Source organism: Mobula hypostoma, chromosome 25 (genome assembly GCF_963921235.1).
Source record: "Mobula hypostoma chromosome 25, sMobHyp1.1, whole genome shotgun sequence".
NCBI lineage: Eukaryota > Metazoa > Chordata > Chondrichthyes > Myliobatiformes > Myliobatidae > Mobula > Mobula hypostoma.
The window spans coordinates 19638007-19662464 of NC_086121.1; the positions used below are offsets into that span (position 1 = coordinate 19638007).

The window sequence follows — 24458 nt, forward strand, 5'->3', positions numbered from 1 at the left end:
ATAAAGAAATACAGGATGGAAACAGGCTCTTCACCAACATCCTCCCCAACCTCAATCCATGCCACTCATTAAATATCTGCTTACACTCATCCTACAATAAATCCATCTACTTTGTCCAATTAAGCTGCTCCTTATCCTCAACTTTTCCCCCCAGTCCTGCCGAAGGGTCTCGGCCCTAAACGTCAACTGTACCCTTTTCCCCATAGAAGCTGCCTGGCCTGCTGAAATCCTCCAGCATTTTGTATGTGTCGCTTGGACTTCCAGCATCTGCAGATATTCTCTTGTTTGTGATTTTGATCCCAGCCCGTTCCCGTCTGTTCACTGACAACACTTCATGACTGGAAAGGTGCTGCCTATACTGGGATCTCCTTTGAAAAGCTGTCTGCAAAGATCACACATCCAGTACTGCATTGTAACTTCTGAGAAAACATGCAAAACCGATGGAAAACACTGCTGAAAGTAACAATTTAGTGTGGCATCACAGAGACTTAAAACATTTTCTCTGAACCTCATCCTTCAAATTTTTGCTCTTTCTGTGACTTTCACAAATACAGTTAGAATGGCGTACAACAGTTTTAATGTCAAAATAGTGCGAAGTGATTTCCAGGCCAATGTTTACACAGCTCTGAAATTTACAAACAAACAACATTAATGAGCCATGTTGATTATTAAGTTACCCACATCAGTCATTAATGGATCAGTGTGCAAAGTGACAGAGTATACATGTACTTCCAAATAAATACCATTGCTGAAACAAGAGAATGCCTTGTTTTCATTGCTGGTAACAAATCATAGCTAGCCTGTAGTTACCAGGCAGGTAATCAGGAGACACAAGTTCAAATCACAACATAACTCCAAAGAAAATCAAATCCCATTTAAAAACACTTAAACAATGTCCTCTTCAATAAATCTGAAGACTTATTCCAAAAATTGTGAGAACTATCACATGGAAAAGTCAGGTTTAACTAGAATCTTTAAAAACATCCAAGCATTACTCTAGAAGGACAGGAAAAGCGTGGCACAGTGGTGCAGCTATGCAGCTAATAGAGCTACTGCCTCAGAGTGCCTGAGACCCAGTTTCAGCTCTGACCTTGGGGACTGTCTGTGTGGAGTTTGCACTCCCTCTGTGACTGCATGGATTTCCTCCAGGTACTCCAGTTTCCTCCTACATCCTAAAGATGTACAAGTTGGTAGTCTGATTGGCCATTGTAAATTTCCCCCAGTGTGTTGATGAAGTAGTAGAATCTGGGAGATGTTTTGAAATTGTAGAAAATATACACGCCGGAGAATCCGCTGGATAAAAATTCCGCAACCCTCCTCCAGCAGCACTGTAGAGAAACCCTTAACGCATAGATTGAAATGTTGCAGTCAATCTTTGTGAGAGCAGTTAAAGATGGGCACCAAATGTTGGTTTTGGCAGTGACACATTTCATGAAAGAATACTAAAACATAACTTAGTTATCCAGCCTATAACCTAACCTTTGGCTATTTGTCTTTAATTGATAGTGTCTGTTATTTTCTCCTCCCAGCCTCCTGGCGAAGAGCAGGCTAGAAACCAGTTCCAACAGTAACTATGGCAGGATGCTCATCCCTAATCACTCACACTCTTACACATGCCAACCAGGCTGCCAGAATATCTTATTAAACTGCAAGCGCTTTATTTCCATTTAATCATGGAGCATAACTTAATCAAGTGGATGCACTTCAGTGCCCAAAAGAGTGTAATTGCTCTAGGTGACATGCAGTTCAGTGACCGTGAAGTTTACATTAATACACAAGATGGATGCAAAGAGAAATTAGTCAACAATACAAATAATATCAAAATTGAATAATCAAGAAGATAATAATGTGTCTGTTCAATTTGCCCCAAGCAACTCCACAGGTGTCATAGGACAGTGCATGCTTTGCTCTTAACCTAGTTCATAGTGTACCTAACTAGGGAATATTTGAAGAGAGGGTTTATGAGGAGCTGTATTCGGTATCCAGCCTATTCTGTCCCTACTCTCAGCATATAAAACAGAACAGTGCAGAAGGAACCTTACTCTAAACATAATGCATTGTGTATCAATGTTAACATAACCAACACCTCTATTATCAGCCACCTCTTGACAATATGATCCCAAGGGTGAGATAAGCTGTCATTAATGTGGAATACTGCTGCTGAGTTTGCAAGATAGGTTCCAATCTCACGGAGCTGGACTCTCGTGATCTTTATCGAATATTCTTTCCAAAAGCAGTAAAATAAAACTGACAATACAACAAGTGAAAAAAACCACAGAAACAAAGAAAGACAAGAAAAATGTGATTTTTAGTGTTTAAAATAGCTTTACACCAAGGCAGTGATATATTAACTATTGAGACACAGGAACTGAATACAGTATCTACAACACTGGTACACATAACGACAGCTCCCAACAACTGAAAGGTTGGGCAGAACCTTTGAGTTGGAGCTACAGAATAGTTACAATAATTAATTTAATAAAATTTAATCTTCTACTGTACATTTTTTACATTTCCTCACTTAATTATGATTACTATTCTTGAACTCTTCAATATATCTGCATTGTTTTCATTATTACAATCCAAAGTCTAAGCACCGGATCAACTGTGCCAATGTTCAAAGACTGGGCTTTGTTTTCTGCCGACCTTGCTTGATCTTTCATTCCTCCGAGCCCTTGCCTCGAGGTGCCCACAGGATGGCCTTAAATGAAGCAATGCTTGAAGCAGCTTCTGTGTGACTAGATGCTAAGATTGAAATCTTAACAAGCTTTGAAATATTTATTTTCTTCAAAGAATGTTTCAGAGTCCTGGAATGTTGCTGCTGGTGCAAATGTAACAGCATTCACACTCACCTGTGCACTGATGTGTGCCAAGGAATAGGGCTACAACCAGAACTTAAGATTAATCCAGTTCCCTTCACACTTTGATGCTCTGACTGAGGCTGTATTTAGACCTGATGGAATTGAATATGACTCTCTGCACTGCACCATTTCCTCATTCTCTGAAATAAAAGGAAACTATCATTACACACAAAACCCCTGGCTTTTATGCCTGCTTTTTCAGGTTTCCCATTCTAGTATTATTCCCTTAGAGAGAGGGATGCATACCCCAGTGTAGTGCGTTTGCATGCATTCTCGCCTTAAGAAAAGGTATTGAGAAAGCTGGGCTGGTTAGGGAGAGGGAGTGTGGCAAAATCATTGTCACAGTTATGACAGGATTGGCAAAGAATGGCAGAATTGTAGAATATAAAAATTCATTGTATAGACAGAGGACTACTTGGTTAATAGAGGTGCTGCAGAGATCTGTGTTAGAGCCTCAGCTTTTTGTGTTTACAGTTTATATAAATGACTTAGGTGAAGGCACCAAAGGTACATTTGTTAAATTTGCTGATGACACAAAGATAAGGAGGAAAGTAAGCGAGAGAAGGCTGCCAGTATAGATATGTTAAGCGAGTCAACAAGGATTTGGCAAATGGAATATAACGTGCAAAAATACAAAATTATCCTTTACAGTCAGAGTTGTACAGCATAGAATAGGCCCTTAGGCCCATCATGTATATGCCGAGCATCTATACCAATCCCATTTGCTCCCATCTCCACCACTACCTTCTCTAGCAGCTCTTTCCAGATACCAACTACTTTTTTGTGTGGGGAAAAAATACCCCTCAGTTCGCCATTAAACCTCCTCCCAGTTGCCTTAAAGCTGCTTTCTAATTTTGAGCATCTCCACCATAGGAAACAGATACTTGGCTCCTAGCCTATCGATGCCTCTCATAGACCTCTTATACTTCTTTGTTCCAGAGAAAACAGACCAAGCCTATTCTGTTACTCCTTACAACTCAAACCCTCCAGTCCGGGTAGCATCCCTATGAAGCTTTTCTGCACTCCCTCTAGCTTAATTACATCCTCTTAGTAGGAAAAATAAAACAAAATCTAATTGGTGAGAGGCTACAGAGAGGGCCACGTGTCCTTGTACATGATGTGCAAAGACGAGTATGCAAGGATATCAAACAATTAGGAGAGCTAACACAATGTTATTGCTTGAGGCTAGAGGAATTGAATACTAAAGTATGGAGGTTATACCTCAGTCAAACCACAGATGTGAATTTGTTGGAAGGAGTTCATAAAAAAAATGTGACCATTCACATCATTAGGGAAGAATTATTAGACCTTGAGTGGGCAAGTTTTCTTATATAGAAAGATTGAGGAGAGATGTTTGGATCTGAGTAAAGGGCAGCATTTTCAAAAGAGAAGGAAAGGTCAGAATTTAGAAATGTGAGAGCAGACTTGATTGAAACAGAGTGCAAGTGAAGAGGATTTTTCCTTTTGTGAGATGATTTAAATTATGGATCATTGTTTAAGGAGAGTCACTAATTTACGACAGAGTTCGGGGAAAGACATTTCTAGTCCTACTGCTAATTTGCATGTTCATATGTTCACATGTAAAGTGCCAAGAGCAAGATTTTGAAACTTATCTCGTTAGCCATGCTGGTGGGGGTGGGAGGTGTCTAGCAACTGGAGAGCAGGAATGTGATTCTTCCTTTAAATAATCTGCTGACACTCTCTACACCTGAAGGATAGTCACATAAAAGGCAGATGTGCACATCAGGAACGGCCAGCACCTTTGAGAGAAGACGAGGGGCCATAATCCAGCAAGAGTCACCAGGAGAAGAGATGACTGAATCTCAGGAAGAACATTTTCAAAGGAGAAGGGGAATTTGGAGGTGGGGGGGGGGAATGGAAACAACCAAAACATCTCCTTACAACTGCAGTTTAGTTTCTGACAGTCTCGTTGTTGGGAGTGGCACAAAAAACCCAAAAAGAATCATTTCTAATAAGCAGCTGTTCTGGACAGAGCATAAACCTTTCAAAAACTGATTAAATGGCAATGAGACCATGTATCATTTAGCAGTAACTATGATCAAAATTTCAAAGTCTCTACGACAATCTGGGGATGTCCAAAATACATCACATGCACAGGGTACATTAGCTCAGAGAGGACAGTTTCCCTTAAAACTGCAGTAGAAATAGTTGCAGAGTGCAAAAGCTGCATAAGTGTCAAGTCCTGCATTTTAATCTTTTTGAAATTCCTCACGGCACTTTTTGAAAGGCTGCTATCTTGGGCACCACTAAGCTGGAAAAGGAGACATGCCCAAATGTGCTGTGTCGTTTCTTTACAATGGGAAAGGTGCTTGCTAAAGGGATAAGACAAAGTACATTGAGAAACCAGGGAGCACTTTAACATGTCACTAAAGAGATGAGTGGGTGGTGAGGACCTATGTGAGAGAGGGGCCAAAATAGTCCAATTAACATCTACAGTATCTAGATGAGAAGAACTTCATCATCTCTTTACAGTGTACAGAGAAGCTGATGACGGCACTGAGACGTGGAACACACCAACACAAAGCAGTGCTTGGCACCATTATTTGCCAAAACCAACAAATTCAAACTTCTATTAACAAGGACAGATGAGAAATTGAATCGTGGTTAGAATTAGAAGCCTGGGATTCCTGACACATTAAAGATGAGTCACAAACAGTGCTGTGTGCAAAATATTTCAGTGTTGTTTAGTGCGAGAAGACGGTGCTGTCACATGATGTCGATGAAGAACTCACATGGATTACCCATGGCCTTTTGGAAGGACTGCCGGCTACTGATGAGCTCAGGGGGGACAGATGCTAGATCTCGGACAGGAGGTGCTCCGGGAGGGCCAGTCGACTTTTGGATTGTGGGCTGGTAGATTGGTGGGACCCCTGGAGGTCCATGAGAGCAGTGGCTGTGATGACTGAGCTGGCTTGCTGGTCGCTCACAGAGCACGATGTTTCCAGTGATGCGGTCTGGTTCGCTCTCAACCCCCACCATCTTGGACTCTGTTTTCTGCTCCTTTTCCTTCCCCATAGAGCCTCTTCTCTCAGCTACTGCCCGACTGGATCCACTGCTTTTGCTGCCTGCAAAAATGACAAAAAACACCAATAACCTCACACGGTAAATGTTACACGTTAAGAAGTTGTGGGCAGTGCTACTTTCTCTGGGTTGTTGAATAGTCTCATGCGGTTAAATCCCATCACAATTACCGTCCTCTTGCTGTTGCAAGTGGAAGAGCATGAAAATGAAAAAGATCCAATTAACTTAACAACAAATTCAGAAATACAGAGAATGTCTACAGATTACTGTCTACTTTGGTCAGTTTCACTGGTTTCTGAGGACTTGGTGAACAGGGATGTAACATTTTATGAAGAATAACTTGTCAACTTTACTTGTTTCCTTTTGAAGCAAACTCATTTTTCCAAAGTTTTTTTCTGACCATGCTCAGTAAGACGTTTGCTGTCTCTCTCCCTGCAGGGTCTGGGAGTCAATGTCCACACAGGGTCAGTGAAGGGAGGATTTTATGATCATTGAAAATTTGAAAACTCGACAGAAGCAAACTGATAATAATTTTCAATAACTGATAAGCACTTGAAAACCCGCTTAATAATTCTTCTAAAAATCCTTATTGTGTGGTCATTAATTATTTTATTCCAAATCATTGCAGAAGCCTTGTTCACAAAATTTAAGATATAGGAGCAGAATTAGGCCACTCAGCCCATTAGTCTGCTCTGCCATTCCATCATGGCTGATTCATTATTCCTCTCAACTCCACTGTCCTGCCTGACTTAGCCTCCTCACCCATCTGTGGCAATGAATTCCATAGATTCACCCCCCTCTGGCGAAAGAAATTCTTCACCTCTGTTTTAAATGGACGTCCCTCTATTCTGAGGCTGTGCCCTCTGGTCCTAGACTCTCCCACTACAGGAAACATTCCCTCCACATCCACTCTATGTTGACCTTTCAATAATCAATAGGTTTCAACCATGCGTGCTGTTACCAAAATAGTGAGCTTCCTCCCTCCATCCTTTGTCACTGCATTCTGTTCTTCCACCCCTTCAGTCACACACCCTACACTTACCATCCCCTCAAGAACTCTCAGCACCAGCCTACTGACCCCTCCTGCCAACATTCCCCACCTCCTCCATTGTCGTCTTCTTCTGTGATTTTGTGCAGAGGTTTTCTATGTTCAAGAGTGCTGAGAAACAGTAATAATCATTGGTATTTCTCACTCCTTCCAAGTCTTATTTTGACTGCAGAATGGAAACGTTACTGGAACTGAAATCTATGTAACATAGCCCAATCTACCAAATTACGAGCATCAGTCGCATGGAGCGATATAATCACCAGTTGGTTTGTGAGAGAGAGAAATTCATACAATAACAATCTCTGAACCTTCTTGTGGAATGATATTTAGCAGTGGTTAGTCTGCGTGAACCCTACCTTCACTCTGCTGGCTTCCAGCGCTGCCATTTCCAAAGTTCAGGGAAGGCTCTTGGCAGGTGGGAGGATAATATGACTGAGGCAGTGGATACTGATATGGGAATCCCTGAGCCAGCTGCCAGGGACAAGCTGGATGTGGGAGCGGTGCAAGAGTGTCATGCTCTGATGTTCCACTGGACCCTTCATTTAAGCTCAAGCCAGCCATATCTACCAGCAAAGGAAAAGATTATACAGAAATTAGACAAATTCCTTCATAAGTCATAAGATTATGACACTGATTTCAACACACACTGATTATAACCGCTGTCATTTTATTAAGGAGGAAATGAAGAGGCAGTGTGTCTAAAGGTCTGTTTCCCCTGTTTATTGATTCTATGTAATGATGGAAGTGGATTTGTTTTGCCACAGCTGGCTCTTCCAAACCCACATTTTGTTTCTTCACTTATTTCAATGGCATTCATTTTAGCCATCTCTTCTGATATTTACGTTTACATTTAGAAATACAGGCCTTTCTAGCCCAACGAGCCCACATCACCCAATGACACCCATTTGACCAACTGACCTCTTAACCGTTATGTCTGTAGATACTTCATGAATATTAGACTGCTGTGGAGGTTTACGGTTTTTACTGGGGGTGGGGATGGGGCTTACTCTTTGGTTAAATGACAAAGCTTTTTCAATGACTTCATCCCACACTGTAGCAGCATTAAATTCTGACATGGCAGACTTCTTTTATGCATTACAAGCACTGTAGAGGGAGTGCAGCGAAGATTGATTCAATAAGTTCTGCAAACGGAAAATTTGCCCTACATGAAGAGAATGAGTAGATTTGATTCTCTACTTGAATTCTGAAGAGTGAGAGGAAATTTTATCAAAGCATAAAAAAAATGTTAAGGGGTTTAACAAGCTAGATGCTTCTCCTGGCTGAGGAACTTAAGACTGGGAGTAGGCAAAAGGGTTACGATGTGGAGGAACGACATGCAGCAATTGTTTCCTCACTAAGAGGCTTTGGGGAAATTTTGAAATTCTCCACCTTGAGGGCTGTGGAGGCTCAGTCGAAATACCGACGGATAGATTACTGGATATTAACAAATCAAGGGTCATGAGGATAGTGCAAGGACACGGGAAATAAGCAGAAGATCAGTCATGAATTTAATGAAGGCAAGAGCAGGTCTGAAGGGCTGGATGCCCTGCTCTTACTCCTAATTCTTTTGCATAGGGCTTGATCCCGCTGTTCAGATCATATTTCCCAGAATATGGTATATATTCATAATTGTGTATATGTGGATTAATTTAACAAGGGAGTTGTCAAATGAACAAACCATGACAGATGAAACACTCCCTGCAAGCTTCCATCTTGTGCAAACAACTCAAGTGTAAATGTATGATCCACTGTTTCATCATGTATAAGTAAGTCTGTAAGCTACCAATCACAATATGTGATTGACATGAGTTATGTCTCACTTTAGTACCATAGTACTTAAAAGTCTTCTGCTTCACAAATAAATTTCCAGTCTCTTTTCTTTCAAGTTCACAGGTTCAATAATATCAGAGTTAATTGCTATTTCTTCACACGGTGCCAATAATGATTTTGCCATTGCCGTTACATCTGGCCTGGATTTGTGCTTTGTTTGTTTACTTGCTCCAGATACCATATCCATTACCTTACACCATCATCCTCTTTGTTGTTTAATCTCTCTTGCCTTCCACCTTTCAAAGACCCCTCATTTAGTTCTTCTTCTCACTCCTTTTCCTAATATTTCACTTGCTTAAAATCTATTACACCTCTAGAATGTTTTAAGGCAACCAATCTAAAACATGCACAGTACTTCAGCATGACTGAGTACACATGCTGTTTAAAAAAAAGTGTCAATGGGAGTTTTATTTTAACTCTTGCTGCATCTGTCTTTTATGGTCAAAACACCTTTCCCCTGGAAAAATTATGGACATAAATTGAACTTACTGGCACTGAGGTCTCCAAAAACATAGTAACATTGCTCAGAGAACGTAATTTTATTGACTGTATGCCTAAGGTAGCCGTGCTTCAGCATACTGCTTGCGTATTTCCTTGCTTCGCGACGATCTTTAAATCCCTGCACACGTGAGTAAAGCCAGTCAACCACATCAGCTCCTGAAGAAAAACAAGAGATGTCCATTGGAAGAAGGGGATGAGATTTTATCATATCATACAAAATTATGAAGGGGTTTGACAGACTGGACACATGTACGAGGGTCCTGCTGAAGGGTCTCAGGCTGAAGTGTCGACTGTACGCTTTTCCATATATGCTGCCTGGCCTGTATATATCCTCCAGTATTTTGTGTGTGTTGCTTGGACACATGTATGCTGTTTCCCCTGGCTGAAGATGGCAAGACAGGTGGTAGGTGTAGGGGGGCCGTGGAGGAGAAGAGATCAAGAGTTTCAGAATAAGGGGTAGACCATTTAGGAAAGAAGGAGAAGTTTCTTCACTTAGGGGGTGAAGAAGCTTTTGAATTTTCTGTCTTGGAAGGCTGTGCATGCTTAATCATGTTTATTTAACAGGTAAATAGATATTTGGATAAATCCAACCAAAAGCAAAAGATATAACATCCTGCGTGCAGGATGTGAGTCAGCTTGACCCAATCACTGACTAGAGAAGCCTTCAAAGAACCAACTGCTCTGGCTGTCAGTACAAGCCAAGGACTGCAGACCACAACTTTCATCCTGAGCAAGTGGTAGTTGTGCTTGTGTTAGCCTACTAGATATTCTTGAGAAATAAAGACTAGAAATATCCAAGGAAGACAGGTTTTTTCACTAAAATATCTTAGAAACTGGTTGGGTTTTGACCTCAATGCATTAATTGTTCGTGGTTCTGAAATAATGTAAACACTGTGCAAGACATAGGTAGGTTAAGTGAACAAGCAGAGATCTGGCATGTGACGTATGATTTGTGAATATGCAAAATTGCCTATCTTAGCAAGAAATAGAAGACAGCATGTCATCAAAATTATGAGAGAGCCCAGAGCTCTGAGATGCTGTAGGATTTGGATGCCCAATAATGTGCTTCACAAAAGGATGTCCTGTGGGTGTAATATGGAAGTAGGAAAATTAACGAAACATCAGTGTTCATTACTAGAGAAATTGAATACAAAATTAGAAATGTTACGCTTCAGCTATACAGAGCATTGTGTACAGGACTACTTTCCTTGTTTGAGTAAAAATACTTCATTAATACATTAGAAACAATTCAAAGTTTAGTCTAATCCCTTGAATGAGGAACGACTAGCTTGTATTCTCTGCAACTCAGATGACCAACAGATCTTGTCTAAAACACAAGACCCTGAGGTGGAAATGATACTGTTCTTGTGAGAGAATCTAAAATGAGATGCCACTGTTTAAAAACAAAGGGCTGCCCACTTTAAACAGGGATGAAATAATTTTTTAAAAAGCCAATAGATTTTAATTTCTTTCTTGAAAGGTGGTTAAAGCAGGATGTTTGAATAACTTCAAGGCAGCGATAGAGAGATACATGATAAGTAAATGATTATCACAAGTAGACCAGAACACAAACCCGATAGTTTAGATTTGTGAAGCTCTTATTAGGCTTCAGGGGCTGAGTAGCCTATTCATGCTTCTAATTCATAATAGCAAACCCCTTAGATACTAAATGAATTATAGTTAGTAGGATTAGAAAGGGTAGAATTCCTAACAGAATAGGATGAGCAAGAAATACGATTCATGAGAAGAAATACAGGGAATGTATAATTCTAATCTGATTAGAAAATTCTTAGGACTGTAGAAAACTCAGTAAAGACAAAGACGCACAGTTCCTGAGGAATGATTATTGAAACCAAGATCTTTCAAATTGTAAAGAGTGGGAATGGCCCCACAGGTGGTGACACTCACCAATGACCGCATTTGAAATTGTGATCTTCAACCATAGCCTGTTACGGATCTCCAGTCCCGAGTCAGATAACTGCATTGCCTTGACAATGACTGGCATTTCACTTTTAACTGTTAGTGGCCAATCTTCAAACTCTAAACAAACAAACAGGTAGTAAAGGATTAATCAGCAAAATACTAAGGGATCTGCTCTAGTCTAGCCTATACTTTCTGAGCAGCAAGAGTAGTGGAATGTAGGAGAAAGAAATGGGTTTAAAGATAACAAGGAGTTACTATGTACATTCCCACTTTAAGAACTTTTGTTCTGTCTTTGAACTAGATCGTGGTTGATCTTTATCTTGACTTCATCTCCTGATATTGATTCTTGCCTAAAATGAGGACTATTGTACATGGAAATATAATGATCTGACAACAACCCACTTTGGCCTGAAATCTAGGACAGGCTACATGGCAACAAACCAAAGGAAGGCAAGGTGACTAAAAGTCCAAGTAAAACTTTAACTTTTATACATTATTGTGAAGATTTTTATGAGCTATGAACTGCTCTGGAGCCCCAGATATCGATAGGCTCTCATGCATTCCTGCTTCCTTTAATGTAGAAGTCAGCTTCTTTGGGTCCCTTTGTCAAAGAAAGCTGTCAATTTATTTCCTAAAACAAACCTGTTTTCTTACAACTACACTCTGTCCACCAGAGAAAGCAGGATCTCCCAATAGCCACACATTTTAATTCCACGTCCCATTCCCATTCTGATATGTCTATCCACGGCCTCCTCTACTGTCAAGTTGAAGCCACATTCAGGTTGGAGGAACAACACCTTATATTCTGTCTGGGTAGCCTCCAACCTGATGGCATGAACATTGACTTCTCAAACTTCCGCTAATGCCCCACCTCCCCCTCGTACCCCATCAGTTATTTATTTATTTATTTATTTATATACACACATTCTTTTTCTCTCTCTCCTTTTTCTCCCTCTGTCCCTCTCACTATAACACTTGCCCATCCTCTGGGCTTCCCCCCCTCCCCCCTTTCTTTCTCCCTGGGCCTCCTGTCCCATGATCCTCTCATATCCCTTTTGCCAATCAACTGTCCAGCTCTTGGCCCCATCCCTTCCCCTCCTGTCTTCTCCCATCATTTCGGATCTCCCCCTTCCCCTTCCCCCTCCCCCCTCCCCCTCCCACTTTCAAATCTCTTACTAGCTCTTCTTTCGGTTAGTCCTGACGAGGGGTCTCGGCCCGAAACGTCAACTGTACCTCTTCCTAGAGATGCTGCCTGGCCTGCTGTGTTCACCAGCAACTTCTATGTGTGTTGCCTGTTTTCTTACTCTCTGTTTTTTTAAATATATTATCCCCACCTGTTTTGTGTACAAATAGTGCAAACTGTGTTTCCAAAATGTCACCATATACAACCCTGAGATTGGTTTTCTTCCGGGCCTGAGGCTCATGGAAACACACACAAAATGCAGGAGGAACCCGGCAGGTCAGGCAGCATCTATGGAGAGGAATAAAGAGATGATGTTTCAGGCCAAGATCCTTCATCAGGACTCATCCTCTCCATAGTTGCTGCCTGACCTGCTGGGTTCCTCCTGCATTTTGTGTGTGTTACTCTGGATTTCCAGCATCTGTAAAATCTCTTGTATTTACACTGAAGCTCAGGGAAATGTCTTATCTCCCAGAGTGAAAAACAAGTCTTTAGAAAAACGTACAGAGGCAGGACAAAAGGGTTTGACAATCCCATAACACTATTACCTTGATATACTGCCTCAAAAACCTTCACACTCAACTTCCTACAATACCGACCCTACCAACACAGGACTTCGCAAATCCTCCCTCTCTACCTTGAGCAGCCTCTCACCTCTGCTCACCTCACCCTGCAACTCCTGAACATAGAATGAGCTAGCCTGAGATTTAAGGGATTCACAAGATGCAACTTACTTTCTGAGTCTGGGATGGAGCTGGTTAGTGAAGAGCTGGTGGAGGTAATGGCACTGGTGGTGGGACTCATACCGTAGCGAGGGAATGTTCCTGTCATGGCAGTGGTATGGGTAATCCAGGCTGCTGGGTCAATAGGTCTCACAGGTTCTGCTACAAGTAAAAGTGGAAGAGAAGAGAGACAAAAACAAATACTTGAAGACTTGCAAATGTCACAGAAAGGCTTAATGAGAGAAAAGCTGGGGCCCCCTTCTAAACTTAGTCTGGCTTTTCTTACCTGCCGTGTATTACTGCAATCACAGTTTTAGTTGCAGAACAAAGAGGTGGATACTTGTGAGAAGACAAATGCCAGTCTCCAGTCGTCATTTGGACAATTTTTGCATTCAGACACAAACATCTGCATGAAGCAGATGACTACAATTTGACAAAACTATGAGCAGAGTAAATTCTGCTGCAACAGGGCCTGAAGGAAAATTCAGCTGAGCTTGAAATGCTCATTCCTAATGACACTTTTCAGCTACTGTTCAGTTTCCACAGTTCAAATTACAAGTCAGGGTCACGCTGCAAGGATAAATGTCATTGCATTGTTTCAGCTCCAGGGGAAGCTGTTGGGATATTCAGAGGCAGGTGGCTTATTGCTTTTCCTAAATAGTTACACATTTCATAAGTCTTGGGAAATAGCCAGTATTGCCATCCCATTGCTATTCATTGCTGCTGTAGTATAGAAGCAAGGGCAGAGGCTAAGGGAGGCAAGGATGGAGGGAAATGGAGGTGCATGGGAGGGAAGAAAAGAAAACAAAAATGGGAAGGGTTGGCATGCACAATTAAACTTGCATAGAAAAGAAAGGGAGTATAGAATACAAATCAAATTTCATTAGTTTTATGTTACATAAAAAATTGAATCTTTATAAAATTTAAATAAGTAAAGGCATCCGTTAGTCTTGCAAGACCATGGATCTGCGCCTGGAAAGTTTTCACTCTCCAGGGCGCAGGCCTGGGCAAGGTTGTATGGAAGACCAGCAAATGCCCATGCTGCAAGTCTCCCCTCTCCACGACACCAATGTTGCCCAAGGGAAGGGCATTAGGACCCATACAGCTTGGCACCAGTGTCGTCGCAGAACACTGTGTGATTAAGTTGTATCCTTGCTCAAGGATACAACACGCTGCCTCGGCTGGGGCTCGAACTCACGACCTTCAGGTCGCTAGTCCAATGCCTTAACCACTTGGCCACATGCCCAAATACTTCTTACAATAAAAATAAGAAAATAGAAGTTAAAAGCTAATTCAACCTCATTGTGAGCACAGTCAAAGACCCGGAGAAGGTGGAATAAATGCAGATCTGAGACACAACCTACAGTATGACTCGGGTCAATAATCACTCCATAATGATGAAGGCGATACTTACTTCTTGGAATAGTGAAATAATTCCTGGGGGTGGGGTCCCAGCACTTGGCTACCGTTAAGCTGATGGGTCTGGAAAGGCAAACATAATGGAACAATTACCAGGCAATGCCAAAATTAGGCAAACAAAGGATAACCGACAATGGCCCAGAAACTGAGTTCCAAAATCCTTTATGAATCAGGATAGAAAAAGAACAAACAGAACAGAGAGCACTGACAAGGCTTTTCACAGAATCCTACATGGAACCAGGAAAATGTGGGACTGAGCTTAGACGTCAACTACAGTAACATATTTAGCTGAATCTGCTGTATCCACTGTGGGAACTTGTCAGCCATTAGTTCTCTTTGTCCTATATTGTAGGCTTGTTCTATACCTTTCTCTGAAGTATACACTCATACACACAGAGGGCACACATAGAAATAGCAACACGTACTTCCACACAGATAAGAAGAGTGTACTCATGGACATAGAAGCATGTTTGCGCATACATGGAGAAGCATTTTTTTTTACTAGGCAGCACTAGATTATGAATTGCAATCATATTCTTGGTTGGTTTTCTCCTACAGGGATCACTTGCAGCCTTTAAACCCATATTTTTCAAATTAACCAATTTAATACAGACTCATGTTGCTTTCATCCAAAACCCTGGATCAGGCTTTAATCATAACTCCACCAAAAGAAACTAATCATTCTTTTGCTAATCAAAACTTCCTATGTATTCTGTCTTGAGTTGGTGGTGCAGAAGGTGAATGCAATGTTGGTTGAATTGGTGGTGCAGAAGGCGAATGCAATGTTGGTTGAATTGGTGGTGCAGAAGGCGAATGCAATGTTGGTTGAATTGGTGGTGCAGAAGGCGAATGCAATGTTGGTTGAGTCAGTTGTGAAGAAGGCGAATGCGACATTGGCATTAATTTCTAGAGGTACAGAATATAAGAGCAGGGATGTGATGTTAAGGCTCTATACAGCACTCGTGAGACCATACTTGGAGTATTGTGTGCAGTTTTGGGCTCCTTATTTTAGAAAGGATATACTGACATTGAGAGGATTCAGAGAAGATTCACAAGAATGATTCCAGGAATGAAAGGGTTGTTGTATGAGGAACGTCTGGCAGCTCTTGGGCTGTATTCGCTGGAGTTCAGGAGAAATGGGCGGGCGGGGGGGGGGGGATCTCATAGAAACATTCCAAATGTTAAAAGTTCTGAACAGATTAGATATGGCAAAGTTATTTCCTATGGTAGAGGAGTCCAGGACAAGAGGGCACGTCTTCAGGATTGAAGGATGTCCATTTAGAACAGAGATGTGGAGAAATTACTTTAATCAGTGGGTAGTAAATCTGCGGAATTTGTTGCACGAGTGGCTGTAGAGGTCAAGTCTTTGGGTGCATTTAAGGCAGAGATAGATAGGTTCTTGATTAGCCAGGGCATCAGAGGGTATGGAGAGAAGGCAGGGGAGTGGGGATGACTGCAAGAATTGGATCAGCCCATGATTGAATGGTGGAGCAGACTCGATGGGCCAAATGGCCTTCTGCTCCTATATCTTATGGTCTCATGGTCTTCTCTCACAATCGTACAGTATCCATAACCTCCTGTCTATGTGCTCTGCCTTCTCTCACTATGATTATAAAAACCCATAATTTCTTCTCCAACTCTTGGTCAGAATTCAGACAGGAATATATCCTGGTGCCTGGATGCATAGTGATGGGCAATGAGCTGGCAGGTACTCACTCAGTCCTAATCCAAGGTGATGAGACATTAAGCAGGCACTAAACCTCTTAAATCAAAGTTTGTCTATTTCCCACTTCCATAAAAGTACAGATGTACTGTGGAGAGCATTCTGACTGGTTGCATCACCGTCTGGTATGGAGGGGCCACTGCACAGGATCAGTAAAAAAGCTGCAGGGGGTTGCAAAATCAGCCAGCTCTATCATAGGCACCGGTCTCCTCAGCATTGAGGACATCTTCAAAAGGTGATGTTTCAAAACGGCGATATCCATCATTAGGGAACCCCATCTCCCAGGCCATGCTCTCCTCTCATTACTACCATCAGAGAAAGTACAGCAGACTGATGACACACACTCAAGATTTTAGGAAGAGATTCTTCCTCTCAGTCATCAGATTTCATGAATGGACAATGAACCAAAACATAAACACTACCAAAACTATTATTGTACTATTTATTTAATTTATTTTTAGTGTATACTGTATATCTTATCGTAATTTATAGGTTTTTTTTAGGTATTGCACCGTACCACTGCCACAAAACAACAAATTTCACGACCTATGCCAGTAGTAACAAACCTGATTCTGATTCTGAAGTAAACCATGGGGTTTACACTTCAGCTAGGTGCATTGGTGCTGAGTCACCAACTTGAACTCCAGGAAGATACTTTAAGTGTCTTACTTCAGTATTGCTGCTGAAATTAGCTTTCCAGTAGAAACACTGGTATCGTAGACAAGCTGTACTATTAAAGTGGAATGCACGGCACTGAGAAAGCGCTGCACAGTTAGAGGAGTAATACTACAGAACCTCCGTTCTCCTGGAGTGAATAAGCAACAGTTTTCTCCTTAGATCCTGTGCCACCATTTGAAACTGTTGATTACAATACACCAGTTGTTTCATTGGGTTTTCTACATTACAAAGACGACTCTGCTTTATTGGATGTAAAGCACCATGAAACACTCAAATAACACAACTATGTAAATCCAATTACTTTTTGTCTCCAAGACACAAGTTGGTTGAATATCTCACATACCCAGGCTTTGAGACGATTTCCCGGAGAATCCTTACAGCGTCATCGTTACTCATGTTTTCAAAGTTGACGTCATTGACCTAGAGAGTGGAGCAGAATGAAGGGTCAAGGAAAGGATTCAGCACTAGTGAAGGAATTTGGGACTGGTACAGTTAACTGGGAGAAATGTGGGGCAGGCACATTTCAGATAATGGCACAACCAAGATTAAAATAAGCTAGCTTAATCATCAGATGTGAAAGCTGCCTTGAAGTCACCTCCCCAGACTATCTCATCTCAAGCTGATCTGTTAGTAAACTTTTTTAAGGAACAGCTGATGCTTAACTCCATGCCACCAACCTTTCACAGTTACACTGAGGAAACACTGGCAGTATCATCACGAGTGCAAGGTTATTGGACGTCTGTAACCAAATTATGAAAAGAGAACCAGAGGAGATATATTCTGGTTCTGTCTAAGAGAAAGCGGTGAGAGCAAAAGTACTCAAAATGAGATGTTCAGGCCACAGTTGATTGTCATGTTATAGGAAGAATGTGATTGTACTGGAGAGGGTATTGGCAATAAATTAAGCAACAGAGCATTCCTGCTGTGAGGGGAGACCGGATAAGTTCCATGTGTTTTCTTAGAGTAGAGAAGGCTGCAAAATGACCAGACTGATTTAAACAAATTAAGAGGGGAGTAGAAATGGAAGATAGTGAGAAGCTTTGACCAGCGGCCAATCTGGACATTGGAAGTTTGGTGAGGAGGGGGCTTCAAACAGGTCAATTGCCCAAGGATAAAAGGCAAGAGCAGTTCATGGCAGCATAACAGAGCTTTGACCAGTGGCCAATCGGTGTTTGGGATTACTTAGTAAGAGCAAATTAAAGGAAGGCAGGGGCAAGCGCAGCAGCCATTATCCGAGTGGACATAGTCAGAGTGGTGATCTTAACGCTTTAGCTCTTTGAGGCTTCAGCGAAGAGAAGTTTCACTCAGAGAAAGCAAAGAAAAGAAAAGCTCATTTTTTCCTTTCCTTCTTTATCTGCTCAGCTAGGACAGTGGAAACGCCAGGCAGAATAGTGCAATGCTCCTCTTGTGGGATGTGCAAAAGCAGGGAGACCTCCAGTATTCCTGACCATTCCAACTGTGAGAAGTGCACCCAGCTGCAGCTTCTAACAAACCGCGTTAAGGAGTTGGAGCTGGAACTGGATGAACTCCAGCTCATTCGGGAGTCTGAAGGGATAGTAGATAAGACATATAGAGAGTTAGTTATACCCAAAGTGCAGGACACTGGAAACTGGGTGATAGTCAGGAAGGGGTAGGGGTTAAGGAGCCAGTGCAGAGTACCCTTGTGGCCATCCCCTTCAACAACAAGTACAGTATACCACTTTGGATACTGACAGGGGGAATGACCTAACAGAGGAAAGTCACAGCGGTTGGGTCTCTGGCACTGAATCTGCCTCTGTGACTCAGAAGGGAATGGGGGAGAAAAGGCATGCTGTGGTGATCAGGGATTCATTAGTTAGGGGAATGGACAAGAGGTTCTGTGGGCACAAATGAGATTCCGAGATGGCATGTTGCCTCCTGCGCTCCAGGGTCCGGATATCTCGGATTGAGTCCACAGCATTCTTAAGTGGGAGGGTGAGCAGCCAGAAGTCGTGGTCCATGTAGGTACCAGTGACATGGGTAGGATGAGTGATGAGGCTCTGCATAGGGAGTTGAGGGTGTTAGCTGCTAAGTTAAAGGGCAGGACCTCCAGGGTTGTGATCTCAGGATTGCTGCCTGTGTCACGTGCTAGTGAGGCTAGAACTGGGAAGATTATACAGTTTAATATGTAGCAAAGGAGTTGGTGTAGGAGGGAGGGCAAGATTTTTGGATCATTGGGCTCTCTTCCAGGGAAGGTGGGACTTGTACAGAAGAGATGGTTTGCCTCTGAACTGGAGGGGGACTAGTATCCTAGCGAGAAGGTTTGTTAATGCTGCATGGTGGGGTTTAAACTAGAATCGCAGGGGGATGGGAACCAGAGTGTCAGAACAGTTAGTGGAGAGGTTGTGGAGACAGATGTTGGTAAGACCTCAGACAAAGTTAGGATTCAAAAGGTGTGACAAAATCAAAAATGGGGAATACAGGACTGAAGGTGTTGTATCCGAATGCACGAATAACTCAGAATGCATGAGATAGATGAACTTGCAGCACAGTTGCAGATTGGTAGGTATGATGTTGTAGGCATCACTGAATCATGACTGAAATATTATAGCTGGGAACTTAATGTCCAAGGACACACATTGTATTGAAGGGATAGGCAGGAAGGCAGAGGGTGTGATGTTGCTCTGTTGGTAAAAATGAAACCAAATCATTAGAAAGAGGTGACATAGGGTCAGAAGATGTTGAATCATTGTGGATCGAGCTAAGGAACTGCAAGGGTAACAAGACCCTGATGGGAGGGAGTTGTATACAGACCCCTAAACAGTAGTATGCATGTGGCCTACAAATCACAATGGGAGATTGAACTTTGCATGCCAAAAGGGCAATGTCAGAGCAGTCATGGGGGACTTCAACATGTAGGTAGATTGGGAAAATCATGTTGGTGCAGGACTACACGAAGGTGGAATTTCTAGAGTGCTTACAAGATGGCTTTTTAAGAGCAGCTTGTGATTGAGCCCACTAGAGGATTAGCTATTTTGGATTGGGAGTTGTGCAATAAATCAGAATTGATTAGAGAGCTTAAGGTAAAAGAAGCCTTAGGCCATGTGATCATAATATGATCAAATTCACCTGAAATTTGAGAAGGAAAAACTGAAGTCAGATGCATCAGTATTACAGTGGAGTAAAGGGAATTACCGAGGAATGAGAAAGGAGTTGCACAGAATTGATCAGAAAAGAACACTGGCAGGGATGATGGCAGAGCAGCAATGGCTGGAATTTCCAAAAGCAATTCGGAAGGCACAGGATTACAAACATCCCAAAGAGGAAGAAGTATTCCAAAGGCAAGATGACACAACCATGGCTAACAAGAGAAATCAAAGCCAACAGAAAAGCCAAAGAGAAGGCGTATAACAGAACAAAAATTAGTGGGAAGCTAAAAGATGGGGAAACTTTTAAAAACCAACAGAAGGCAACTAAAAAAGTCATTAAGAAGGTAAAGATAGAAAACGAAAGTAAGCCAGCCAATAATATTAAAGAGGATACCAAAAGATTTTTTTAGATGCATAAGGTGTAAAAGAGAGGTGAGAGTGGATATTGGACCCCTAGAAAATGATGCTGGAGAGTTTGTAATGGGGGACAACGAAATGGAGGACAAACTGAATAAGTATTTTGCATCAGTTTTCCCTGTGGAAGACATTAGCTGTATGGTGGAAGTTCCAGGTGTCGGGGGCTTGAAGTGTGTGGTTACCATAACTAGATAGAAGGTTCTTGGGAAACTGAAAGGTCTTAAGGTTGATAAGTCACCTGGACCAGATGGTGTACAACCCAGAGTTCTAAAAGAGGTGTCTGAAGAGATCCTACAGGCATTAGTGATCTTTCAAGAATTACTATATTCTGGAATGGTTCCTGAAGACTGGAAAATTGCAAAAGTCACTCCACCCTTCAAGAAGGGAGAGAAGCAGAAGAAAGGAAACTATAGTCTGATCTCAGAGGTTGGGGAGATGTTGGAGTAGATTATTAAGGATGAGGTCTCAGGGTACTTGGAGTTACATGATAAAATAGGCCATAGTCAGCATGGTTTCTTTAAGGAAAAATCTTGCCTGACAAATCTATTGGAATCTTTTGAAGAAATAACAAGCAGGATAGACAAAGGAAAATCACTTGATGTGTACTTGGATGTTCAGAAGGCCTTTGACAACGTGCAACACATGAGGCAGCTTAACAAGCTATAAGCCCGTGGTATTACAGGAAAGATTCTAGCATTGATAAAGCAGTGGCTGACTGGGAGGAGGCAAACAGTGGGAATGAAGGGAGCCTTCTTCTGGCTGGCTGGCGGTGACTACTGGTGTTCCACAGTGGTCTGTGTTGGGACCGATTCTTTTTACATTATATGTTAATGATTTGGATGATAGAACTGATGGCTTTGTTGCAAGGTTTGCAGACAATATGAAGATAGGTGGAGGAACAGGTAGTTTTGAAGAAGTAGAGAGGCTACAGAAGGACTTAGACAGATTAGGAGAATGGGCAAAGAAATGGCAGATGGAAAACAGTGTTGGGAAGTATATGGTTATTCACTTGGTAGGAGAAATGAGAGGGTTGACTATTTTCTAAATGGAAAGAAAATACAAAAAAAACTGAGGTGCAAAAGGGACTTGGGAGTCCTTGTGCAGGATTCCCTAAAGGTTAATTTTGCAGATCGAGTCTGTGGTGAGGAAGGCAAATGCAATGTTAGCATTCATTTTAAGAGGACGAGAATATAAAAGCAAGGATGTAATGTTGACACTTTATAAAGCCCTGGTGAGGCCTCAGTTGGAGTACTGAGAGTAGTTTTGGGCCCTTTATCTTGGAAAGGATGTGCAGAAACTAGAGATGGTTCAAATGAGGTTCACAAAAAGGATCCTACCATTGAATGGCTTGTCATATGAAGAGTACTTGATGGCTCTGGGCCTGTATTCTCTAGAATTCAGAAAAATGAGGGGTGACCTCAATAAACCTATCAAATGGTGAAAGGCCTTGATACAGTGGATGTGGAGAGGATATTTCCTATAGTTGGAGAGTCTAAGACCAGAGGACACAGGTTCAGAATAGAGGGTCATCCTTTTAGAATGCTGATGAGGAGGAATCCCTTTAGCCAGAGAGAGGTGAATTGGTGGAATTCTTTGTCGGAGATAGCTGTGAAGACCAAGTCATTATGTATATTTAAGGCAGAGGTTGATAGGTTCTTGACTGGTCAGGGCATGAAGGGATACAGGGTGAATGCAGAAGATTGGGGCTGACACGAAAAATAGATCAGCCATGATGAAATTGCGGAGAAACACAATGGGCCAAATGGCTTAATTCTGCTTCTATATTGTAGTTCCCTTAGTAAAGGTGTCCCTGACCAGAGAATGTGAATTTGATCTAAGGGATAGGAGATAGTTTTAGGGTTTTGAGAAATTTTTCCACTCTGAGGGTGGTTCAGATCTCAAACGCATTGCTTGAGGGGATGGAGGAGATAGATACTGTCACAAGATTTAAGCTGCATTTAGAGGAGCTCTTGAACTGGCATGGTATAGAAGGCTGCAGGAAAAGTTCTGAAATCTAAGATTTTTGCAGATAGGTACCTGTTGGCCAGTAATGACATGGTGGGGGTGTGGGGTGGAAGGGTCAGCTACTGTGCTGCATGCCTCTAAAATTTACCAGAATACTTCAACACTGTCTATAATATAACATTAATGCCTTTGTAGATAGAGGCAGAAATTTGCTGTTGCACCACATCAATTAAAACAATACTGATGTTCCTCTTATAACACATTATCTACAGATGACATGTGAAATAAAAATAGTATTTTTATTAATGATGCTTTACAGTATATAACCAAGAAACTATATGCACTCAGAGAAAAGGATTCACCTTTTTATGGACTGGCTGAAGTCTGACCTTTGTGATGCTAAGGATCTGAAGAGGAGTCAAGATTTATTATCTACTCTAGCTGAGAGCTATCATCTTTCCCCCACAGAGGAATGTGTATTCATGAGCTCTTCAGCTTTTTCTGTGTCACTATTGATGCCATGAGAACTCATGGAAACTTAATGAATGATTGAGGACTTCTAGTGCAGTTCTCTACTGCTTATCTAATCTGGTGGTCCTTTCTTGCCAATGGGACAGTGTCCAGGTATTAAGAACCACACTGTACATAGGATGTGATTCTGTAAGCAATTGAATGCAACAGGCTATTGCTTGGCCACTCAATGGCACAGCTCTCTCAGTTTAGATAATAGCTCATCAGAAGAACTATGCAACATCAACTGAGCTGAGTGACTTTGCCTGAATTCGGTGTTTAGGTTAATGCTGAATGATCTATCTGGTTTTATTTCTCCTCTGTTTCAATGTAGGCAAGATGGACAACAGAGTGTTTTGCTGAGCCATTGGACAGGGGGATTTAAGAGTTGTTGCGTACGTGGCCTGTTTACACAACTATGTTATTAATAAAAACGCTAGAGACAGGAACTAAGTTTCATGGTCCTTTACTGGTAGAGTCCGAACTTGACACACACATCAATACACGCCTAGTAGCGCATGCAACGGCGTGTTACTAAAACATAAAGTAATCCATTATTGTAATGTAGGCTATACAGTACACTCCTCACCTTTTATTTTAATAGTGTATCATCTGTTGTTTTTTACTGGGGCACTATGCTAAACAAATATGTTTACCCTTAACATACAAACGCCTATCATTTGTTTACAAATTATAACAAAGTAACTTAATAATATCAAATTATAACAAGCATTATAATTATAACAAGTAAATTATAATTTACTTTTGGTCTAAGACCCATTTAGAACTCAAGTCTCTGGGGAGGTCTTCTCTGCCTCTCCGGGTAACGTCTGCCTTGAGAAGTTTGCTTTGGGGAATGAGTCTCCACGGTTACATCAGGTGGATCATCAGCACTGATGACAGCTTATCTGTAGATGACGCTGATGTGGTCACATCAGGAGTGTTTGCTTCTATGCCAGGGGAGTCCGGGCAAGGTGTTGTGGTGTTTTTCACCTAAGCATCCAGGATTTGGTCCACATGATATCTCCATACATTCTCTCCCACCTCCACTGTATACATCAGTGGCCTGTCTATGACTGAAATTGTACCCGGCTGCCACTTTTCAGTCCAGTAATCACATGCAAGAACTGACTGTCCCACACTGAAGCTCCGTGTTGACTTAGTATTCAAGTGTTTGTTCTCCATATCACGCCGTACATCTGGTTTGAGAAGATCCATGAGGGACCTCAGGTTCCTGTTCAGAAACATCATCGCTGGAGTCTGATTAGTGGTTGCATGTACTGCATTATGGTAGGCAAGGAGGAAGTTGTCAATCTTGTGTTGCAGTGGTCAATTTTCGCTGTCCATTGCCTTGATGGCTTTCTTGAATGTCTGCACAAATCTTTCTGCCAAGCCATTTGTGGATGGATGGTAAGGGGCCGATGTAAAGTGCTTGATTCCATTGTTCTTCACAAAACTTTGGAATTCTTCAGAGAAAAATTGTCGTCCATTGTCTGTGTAGATTTGTTCTGGTATGCCAATCCTGGCGAACA

General features: G+C 41.8%; 1 protein-coding gene across 4 annotated transcripts in view; it reads right to left on the reverse strand.

The window, feature by feature from the left end:
- Positions 1-547: 547 nt before the first annotated feature.
- The window catches only part of LOC134337882 (segment polarity protein dishevelled homolog DVL-1-like), a 171036-nt gene continuing 147125 nt past the window's right edge, over positions 548-24458 (reverse strand). For 3 of the 4 annotated variants that reach the window (XM_063033197.1, XM_063033195.1, XM_063033198.1), the window contains 7 exons: positions 17271-17347; positions 14522-14589; positions 13120-13269; positions 11191-11322; positions 9271-9438; positions 7308-7514; positions 548-5947 (listed from right to left, as the gene is read on the reverse strand). In XM_063033197.1, coding sequence (XP_062889267.1) covers positions 5589-5947; positions 7308-7514; positions 9271-9438; positions 11191-11322; positions 13120-13269; positions 14522-14589; positions 17271-17347 — 1161 coding nt within the window. In that variant the 3' untranslated portion in view covers positions 548-5588. The remainder of the gene's footprint in view (positions 5948-7307; positions 7515-9270; positions 9439-11190; positions 11323-13119; positions 13270-14521; positions 14590-17270; positions 17348-24458) is intronic. The other variant, XM_063033196.1, reaches the window with a different exon arrangement.